At 45.5% G+C, this 9,820-nt stretch overlaps 1 protein-coding gene across 1 annotated transcript in view; it reads left to right on the forward strand.

Annotated features, from left to right (window-relative positions):
* The window catches only part of LOC133560723 (protein ELFN1-like), a 224,243-nt gene extending 214,851 nt beyond the window's left edge, over positions 1-9,392 (forward strand). Inside the window, exon 7 of the mRNA XM_061913566.1 lies at positions 1,330-9,392. Within this exon, the coding sequence (XP_061769550.1) occupies positions 1,330-3,376 (2,047 nt within the window). The 3' untranslated portion in view covers positions 3,377-9,392. The remainder of the gene's footprint in view (positions 1-1,329) is intronic.
* The last annotated feature ends 428 nt before the right edge of the window (positions 9,393-9,820 follow it).

Consider the following 9,820-nt stretch of genomic DNA (forward strand, 5'->3'; position numbering starts at 1 on the left):
TAAAATGAGCTGATGCAAAGTCGAAAAGTGTTCTGTGGTCTGACGAGTCCACATTTTAAATTGTTTTTGGAAATATTCGACATCGTGTCAAGCGAACCATCCAGACTGTTATCGACGCAAAGTTCAAAAACCAGCATCTGTGATGGTATGGAGGAGCATTAGTGCTCAAGGCATGGGTAACTTACACATCTGTGAAGGCACCATTAATGCTGAAAGGTACATACAAGTTTTGGAACAACATATGCTGCCATCTAAGCGCCATCTTTTTCATAGACGCCCCTGCTTATTTCAGCAAGACAATGCCAAGCCTCATTCAGCACGTGTTACAACAGCGTGGCTTCGTACAAAAAAAAGAGTGCGGGTACTTTCCTGGCCCGCCTGCAGTCCAGACCTGTCTCCCATGGAAAATGTGTGGCGCATTATGAAGCGTAAAATACGAGAGCGTAGACCCCGGACTGTTGAAAGACTGAAGCTCTACATAAAACAAGAATGGGAAAGAATTCCACTTTTAAAGCTTCAACAATTAGTTTCCTTAGTTCCCAACGTTTATTGACTGTTGTTAAAAGAAAAGGTGATGTAACACAGTGGTAAACATGCCCTTTCCCAACTACTTTGGCAGGTGTTGCAGCCATGAAATTCTAAGTTACTTATTATTTCCCAAAAAATAAGTTTATAAATTTAAACATCAAATATCTTGTCTTTGTAGTGCATTCAACTGAATATGGGCTGAAAAGGATTTGAAAATCATTGTATTCCATTTATATTTACATCTAACACAATTTCCTAACTCATATGGAAACGGGGTGTGTATTTTACTAAAAAAACAAACAAAAAAAAAAAAATACAGCAAAAGCCAGTGTATCAAAAGTCTACATTTAATTGTCATTTGTTTTGTTCTTCGGTCGCTTCCAAACTTCACTCTTTGCATTTGTGTCAGTCGCTGGCCTCGTTTGTTCCGCAGCAAATGAATTAAACTGTTCATAAACTGTATGTGAGGTAACGATGATAGATTCACCCGCAATAAATTTAATAAAAACAACAATATACGTACACGGCACAAAACAGCAAAGAAAATGAAATTACTTTGGGGTTCGAGAGTTTTGTAAAAATGTTGGCAATATTTAAAAAAAAAAATGAAGTTAATTCTATTTTATTTAGGGCCTGAAACTGTTCCCGATCTAAGTAACCTGGGTTCTATCAGTTTTTCATGCGATTGATTGTCCTATAGCTTGTCTTGTAACTGTAGTTGATCTCTTGGTGTTCAGAAACTGATGTCCTTAAACGACTTCGCCTCTCATGGCTTGATTGTTTTTTTTCTTCCGTTTTTAGGATCCAGGTGCTGGACGGCAGTTTGTTCTCTGGACTTTCCAAGCTGACCACCTGCGAACTTTACACCAACCCCTTCAACTGCTCCTGCGAGCTGCTGGGCTTTCTGCGCTGGCTCGGTGCCTTCCCGAACAGGACCAGCGAGAGGATGGTGTGCGACTCCCCTCAAGGGTTCTCGGGGTACAACCTCCTGAGCCAAAACCCCCGCATGCCGGCGCAACGCAACGCCCTGCACGTGCTCAGCCTGGTGTGCACGGACGTCGGCGGTAACGCCACCTCTTTTTACAACGGCCTGCTGGATGCCACCACCCTGACCCCGGACTTTTCCCCCTGCGGACTCGACGACTGCGCTTCGGGCACGCCCCCCGACGAGGTGATCTATCACACCATATTCACGGAAACCAACCCTGTCATGACGCTGAAGGAGGTGCAGCACTCCAGAGCTGTGATTACGGTGGAGATCCCTCATCCGTACAGGAAAATGTACATCCTGATGCTTTACAACAACAGCTTCTTCACAGACATCCAGAAGCTGAAGAATCAGATAGAAGACGTCGTGGTGCAGGACTTGAAACCCAACACGGACTACACGTACTGCGTGGCCTCCATACGCAACTCTTTACGCTTCAATCACACGTGTCTGACCCTCTCCACCGGCCGCCGCGGAGGACCAGAAAGGGTCGCCAATCAGTCGTCAGCGACACACTACATTATGACTATTCTGGGATGCTTGTTCGGAATGCTGCTCTTCCTCGGACTTGTTGTCCACTGCCTGAGGCGGAGGAGGATCATGGAGGAAAAGGAGCGCAAGATGAGCAGGATCCAAAGGACTCTGATAGAGCTCAAGTACGGTGGAGATGGGGATATCGAAGAAGGGAGTGGCGGTCCTGTTTCTCAGAAACTTTCCAGCGGGGACAGTCTGTCCAGGATGCCATACCTACCTCACGGTGCTGACATAGATCCATACCAGCTGCAGGAGGTAGTGGAAACGCCGCCTCACAAGCCCGCTAAGCTCAACTACATGGAAGTCCGTGGGTCCGGTATTGAGCGGGAGCGGGAGATGTCGCCGCAAGCCAACCCCCAGGGATCCGTTGCCGAGATCTCCACCATCGCTAAAGAAGTGGATAAAGTCAATCAGATCATCAACAACTGCATCGACGCGCTCAAGTCTGAATCTACCTCCTTTCAACAGGGCATCAAATCCCCGTCTTCGGCAGGCGGAGGGGCCGTGTCCACAGCAGAGCCACAGCTGGTGCTCCTCTCCGAGCAAGGAGAACGAGGAGACAGAGGAGAGTTCCTCTCGCCGGTCTACAAGGGTGGAAGAGGCGGCCGAGGCTACCATCACTCACTGCAGCGACACCACAGCATGGAGGCCCCGGTCTCCAAGAGGCCCAGCACATCCTCGTCTCCTGGTTCTACCCGGAGCCCTCGCTCCTTCCACTCCGAGGGAGCCTATCACGCCTCAGACACTCACTACATCGAGAGAACTTCCCCTGGAGACAGAGGAGACAGGGGCGGCGAAGAGACCATCCGCACCGTCAACCCGGCAGCGGCTATTCTACGGGCCGAGGCCCAGAGGATCCGCCAGTACCACGAGCACCGCCACTCCTACCCCGGCTCCCAGCAGCACCTCCAAGAACTGCAGCATCACCCTCAGATCATGCAGGAGCTCCACTACCACCCCGGCGGCCGCAAGCCCTCCACGTTGGACCCCCTCACGCTCAGCCGGCAGGCCAAGCAGCGGGAGCTGGCCTACTCGCAGCTGGCGCCGCACTACGCTCTGGCGCCGCAGTACCACAACCTCAGCTACTGCTCCAGCCCCGAGGAGGACGAGGAGGAGGAAGAGGAAGGGCTACTATGCACCCCGACCCTCGGACTGTGGGAGCGCTTCAAACTGCACCGCAAGAGGCACCGGCAGGCGTCCATGGAGGACGAGGGCTACGTGGCGGCCGGGCACGCGCTGCGGCGGAAGGTTCAGTTCGCTAAAGACGAGGATCTCCACGACATTTTGGACTACTGGAAGGGGGTGTCGGCCCAGCAGAAGGCCTGAGGGAAAACAACACTGTGGGCACGCACAGACCTGTAAATACACGCAAACACAACGACCAGGAAGGGACGGAATCAACACACGCGTCTTTCAAAGCCTTCTCACAAACACGGAGGACCAAAGTGGAGTTATATCCAACCACGGAAATCGTAACTTGTAGTGATCTGTTTTCTAATCTAATGGAACTCGCAGCTCTTACTTATGTAGCTCTTTGTATGTTTCCGTCCCGGGCGGGACAAAGCTAGCGGGCAAACACGTCCTGGAGTTTGACTTCGCTTAGACAGGAAGGGACAGACTTGGCTTTTACACTCAGTGAGAGGAAGGACATTTTCAGGATGGGTCGCTCGGCAACGCCAACGCTCCTTTTCCACGGCACTACTCATTAGTGACGCGGTTCCACGCATACTTGCCAACCCTACCGATTTTTCCGGGAGACTCCCGAATTTCAGTGCCCCTCCCGAAAATTCTCCCATGGTCAACCGTTCTTTCCGAATTTCTTCCGATTTCCACCCGGAAAACAATATTGGGGGCGTGCCTTAGAGGCACTGCCGCTTTTCCTCCGTACAAACCCACACCAAACAAGAATGACAAACACATTTCGGGAGAACGTCCGCACCGTAACACAACATAAACACGACAGAAAAAATACCCAGAACACCTTGCAGCACGAACTCTTCCGGGACGCTACAATATACACCCCCGCCCCCCCCCTACTCATCCCGGAGGTCTCAAGGTTGGCAAGTATGGTTCCACGGGCTAACCCAAGTACCATCGGGTACTACCAGGTACTGTTTCTAGGCACGCTGCAGCTTGGTCACGCATAGCCCGCTTCATCGTATCCCGTGGCAAAAAAATCTGCACACCTGCATTTTTACACTCCCACCTCTTCCCTTAAATCAAACACCAGAGACTAAGGATGTGAGGATTTTAAAGATAAACTAGGCCCGAGGGTTAAATTAAAATGCTCATTAAACTGTGATTGATAACCGCACTTTAAAGTCCTACTGAAGTGAGAATTTCTTATTTAAACGGGGATAGCAGGTACCTTCTATGTGTCATACTTGATCATTTCGCTGAAGGACTAGAGAAAAAAAAAAAGACAGGGGCAGTGGGAACGATTCAGATTTTATTAGACACATCTACTAGGATAATTCTGGAAAATCCCTTATCTGCTTATTGTTACTAGTGTTTTAGTGAGATTATATGGTCGTACCTGAAAGTCGGAGGGGTGTGGTGACCGCCAGTGTCTTCGATGGAAGCCACGTTTCTTGACGAGGGGGGGGGAAGGCAGCCGGGCTGAGATTTTTTTCCCCCCCCTCCTCCACGGTGTAAGCATCCGACGGTCGGGGGCGGCCGGTGGGAGGAGGCAAGAGAGTCCGCAGCTGCAGGAGGCACAACGCAAGCTCTCCGCTCATAACTACGGTAATAGCCGACTTAATACCTCCATTTTCTCACGGAAACCTGCCGGTTGACATGTGGTAAGGGAACCATGTTCGCTTGACCGCTCTGTTCCATAGTAAAGCTTCACCGTCAGCTTTCGGGAACGTAAACAAGGAAACACCGGCTGTGTTTGTGTTGCTAAAGGCGGCCGCAATACACCGCTTCCCACCTACAGCTTTCTTCTTTGACCTCTCCTTTATTCATTGAACAAATTGCAAAAGTTTCAGAAACACGGATGTCCAGAATACTGTGTAATTATAAGATTAAAGCAGACGACTTATAGCTAGGATCCGTGCTGGATCAAAATGTCCGCTACAATCCGTGACGTCACGCGCAATCATACGCGACGTTTTCAACAGGATACCTTGCGCGAAATTTAAAATTGCAATTTAGTAAACTAAAAAGGCCGTATTGGCATGTGTTGCAATGTTTATATTTCATCATTGATATATAAACTATCAGACTGCGTGGTCGGTAGTAGTGGGTTTCAGTAGGCCTTTAAAAGGGGAACTGCGCTTTTTCTGAAATTTTGCCCATCGTCCACAATCATTATGAGGGACAGGAACACATATCTCTTTTTTTAGGATTTCAAATATGATAAAAAACACAAATAGGAGTCACTGTTGTAGCCTTTAAACAACTTCAAAACCTTCCATCGACGTTGTATATACACACTACAGTATATAATGCAGTAACATGCATCTTCATAACAATATGTAATATAGACGACTATTTTTGGACGGATGAGGATTCACAACTTTATCTTTTTTGAAGCTGAATATATGGAGGATGAGGTAGTTTTTTAGAAGCAAGCGCGAGGAAGATGGTGAGACATTAGAGCAGACGGAAGCCGAGTGAGTGAGGTGGAAGTGGCTCGAAGCTGTAAATGTGGAACTTGAAGCCAAAATGGAGTAATTACCCAAATAAACCGGAAAAAGTGGGTGAGTCACTTTAATATTGATTATGATAAACACAGCACATTATGTGTGTTACTTTAACTACAGTACATACACTCTCTGGCTAGCTGTGTACACGCAAAACACGAAATAACACTTTACAGATAATTTTACAGTTTTTCAGTCGGTGTAGATCGCAGTGTTGTACATTACACACGCAAACGTGTTGACATAGAAGCTAGCTTATCTCTTGCCGTACTTAGCTTTTAGGGCTAATAACGTAGCATGGCGATGTGTTAGTACGCGAGAAAAATTAGTTCCTCAGTGTTTGCTCTTACAAAAACAATCATGCTACAGTTTGGTTGTTATACAGGTTACGGAACGTGAATGAAGTACTGTTGACGTTTTTTGAATACAGTTTTGAAGTGATTTATTGGTAGAATTAACTGTTAAGATTAGCTACATGGCTAGCCACCTAGAACGAGCCGATTTTTACATGCTAGAAAGCGAAAACAAAACAAAAAAACAACCTTCTTGTCTCCCATGATTATTGTGAACGATAGGTAAAATTCCCAAAAAGTGCATAACCCGGCGATCTCATTGATTGAAACTTGTATTATTAGATTGCACAGTACAGTACATATTCCGTACAATTGACCACTAAATGGTAACACCCCAATAAGTTTTTCAACTTGTTTAAGTCGGGGTCCACGTTAATCAATTCATGGTAAATCCATTTACTGAACAGGCGCGCTAATCGCTAGCTAGTTGAAATGCTAACATGAATACAAGAGATATCAACCTATTTCCCGAATACAAACAACATACCGTATTTCCTTGAATTGCAGCCGGGGCGCTAATTAATTTAAATCCTTTTCTCACTCCGGCGCTTACCAAAGGCATGCGGTAAATTTAGGCCTGCGCTTATAAATTTGAGTGTGATGTAAGGATACCATCATGAAAAGCACATTAAATAAAAAAAAAACGTTATTATGGTCTTACCTTTACTTATAAATGAAGTCCATGCGCAGCTCCTTCTGATCAAAAGCATCGATGACTTGTTTATAGAAGTCTTCCTTATCTTTCTTCAGTTTTAAAAGTCTGTCTCGATGGAGATCTTCCTTTATTACCTCCTGCTTCGATTGAAAGTCCAGTTTAGAAAACGGTTTTATTTTAGATATGTAATCCTCCATGTTAAAAGTGCAAGCGAGAGGAAAAAAAATAAACTTCTTCTGTAGTCGCAAGAAGGATCACTAGCGCCCTCTACCATCAGGAGGCGGGAGTCATTTAATGACTCATATTTGACACACGCAGCTATGGTATATTAATAAAACATAGCTGCTGAGTGTTCTTTTTAGCATATTCAATATCTTGGACCTTAGATCCTACTGAATAGATCTTAATCTTCTTCCCTTTATGCGATTTCAAATTTTTGAAAATGACGACAGGTAAAGTATGCGCTAATTATTTTGCGAAACGAGTTTGACCCGGCAGTAATTCTAGCCAGGCGCATACTATATACCCGGCGGCAATTCAAGGAAATACGGTACCATAATCTAATCTTGTATATGGTTCTACAGCAGGAAGTGGACCCGCATTACTAGGGCCCGATTTAGTCATCTGGGGGCCCAGGGCAAAACTAGTCACTGGGTCCTCCTCACATCACAAAAAAACAAAAACATGGTAATTTCGCACAGTTAGCAACTACGATGCTAGCGCAATGATTATCACAGATCCCAACGCTTTTACCGTAATTGACAGGAAAACGATCGACATCTAACAAAGTTAAAAAAAAATTCCAGAGATCATTATTTTTCTAGTGCAGTTGGATGGAATGTAACGCGTAGCGCTAAGGCTGGGTGCCGTTCACATTTGAACTAAAAACGGTACCAATTCCCGCCCTGCGTTGAGGTGGCGACTTGTCCAGGGTGTACGACGCCTTCCGCCCGAATGCAGCTGAGATAGGCTCCAACAACCCCCCGCAACTTGAACGGGACAAGCGGTAGAAAATGCATGGATGGATGGTACCAATTCCTGATACCTGGGAATTCATACCAGTACTCAATGATACCAAATTTTTGGTAATTTTGCGTGTGTTAATGAATATTAATAATTTTGTATTTTTTTTTATTGCAACATTTAATAATAACCTGATTATGCTAACTGCTTTCCAGATGTTATATATTTTTTTATTACACATTATCTTTTTAAGTACAACTTTAAGTTACAATTACAGTTACAAGTCCAAGACGTTAGTGTAGTGTTCAGTCTTTGCTCAATCTCGTCTTTTGTTGCGCCATAAAAAGTGTTGACACTGTAAGTATTGTCCTTATTACGCACCAGCTGTTTGATTATAACGCGGATCGTAGTTGTAGTTTTCATTCACAGATTTGGAGGTTAATGGTGAAGTGAAGTGAAGTGAATTATATTTATATAGCGCTTTTTCTCTTGTGACTCAAAGCGCTTTACATAGTGAAACCCAATATCTAAGTTACATTCAAACCAGTGTGGGTGACACTGGGAGCAGGTGGGTAAAGTGTCTTGCCCAAGGACACAACGGCAGTGACTAGGATGGTGGAAGCGGGAATCGAACCTGCAACCCTCAAGTTGCTGGCACAGCCACTCTACCAACCGAGCTAAACCGCCCCGTGGTAAATAGTTCATATTTGTATAGCGCTTTTCTACATTTTTAAGGAACGCTTCGACACTATTTCCACATTCACCCATTCATACACTGATGGCGGGAGCTGCCATGCAAAGCGCTAACCAGGCCCCATCAGGAGCAAGGGTGAAGTGTCTTGCTCAAGGACACAACGGACATGACTAGGATGGTAGAAGGTGGGGATTGAACCAGGAACCCTCAGGTTGCTGGCACAGACACTCTCACAACCGCGCCCCGCCGTCCCAGATATTGAAATCGCTATGCAAAATCGCTAATGCTAATTCTTAGCATGTCAATAGCAGAGCTAATGTATATTAGCATCAGGCTAACACAATTTTTTGGGAAAAGTGGAGCCTGACTTTACTTAGGTTGGAGTGTTTTTTTTGGAGTCGGTTTCTTTGTTGGCATTGAAAATTGCAACATTTGGCCGAGTGATCGCCAAAACGTGAAGAGCTGGCAAAGTCCGGTGCTTCCCATTTTCAGTAACATGGCACCGTTGAGGTTTTACGGGAATCGGTGCCAACAAAGTACGGGATTCGGTATTCACCCCTGCGTTGCGCTATTACGGTGAAGGTGGGAAGTGTGTGACTGGTGGAAAAAAGAGAGCATATGACAATGGCTGTGACAAGTCGTAGGGACCTGGGCAACATGGTAATTCTTTCCCTGAATCTCGTCTTTTGTTGCGACCTAAAAAGTGTCAATACTGTAAGTATTGTACTTTGATTATAACGTGCACCGTAGTTGTAGTTTTCATTAACAGATTTGGAGGGGTTTAAATCGCCAAGTAAAATCGCTAATGCTAATTCTTAGCATGTCAATAGCAGAGCTAATGTATATTAGCATCAGGCTAACACATTTTTTGGGGAAAAGTGGAGCCTGACTTTACTTAGGTTGGAGTGGGTTTTTTTGAGTCGGTTTCTTTGTTGGCATTGAAAATTGCAACATTTGGCCGAGTGATCGCCAAAACGTGAGGAGCTGGCAAAGTCCGGTCCTTCCCATTTTGGGGTTTTACGGGAATCGGCGCCAACAAAGTACGGGATTCGGAATTCACCCCTGCGTTGCGCTATTACGGTGAAGGTGGGAAGTGTGTGACTGGTGGAAAAAAGAGAGCATATGACAATGGCTGTGACAAGTCGTAGGGACCTGGGCAACATGGTAATTCTTTCCCTAAATCTCGTCTTTTGTTGCGACCTAAAAAGTGTCAATACTGTAAGTATTGTACTTTGATTATAACGTGCATCATAGTTGTAGTTTTCATTAACAGATTCGGAGGGGTTTAAATCGCCATGTAAAAATCGCTGATGCTAATTCCTAGCATGTCAATAGCAGAGCTAATGTATATGAGCATCAGGCTAAGGCATTTTTGGAAAAGTGGAGCCTAACTTTACTTTACTTGGAGCGTTTTTTAAGTCTTTGTCGGCATTAAAAATTGCAACCTTACCTACAGGC

The sequence above is a fragment of the Nerophis ophidion genome, linkage group LG01, assembly GCF_033978795.1.
Source record: "Nerophis ophidion isolate RoL-2023_Sa linkage group LG01, RoL_Noph_v1.0, whole genome shotgun sequence".
NCBI lineage: Eukaryota > Metazoa > Chordata > Actinopteri > Syngnathiformes > Syngnathidae > Nerophis > Nerophis ophidion.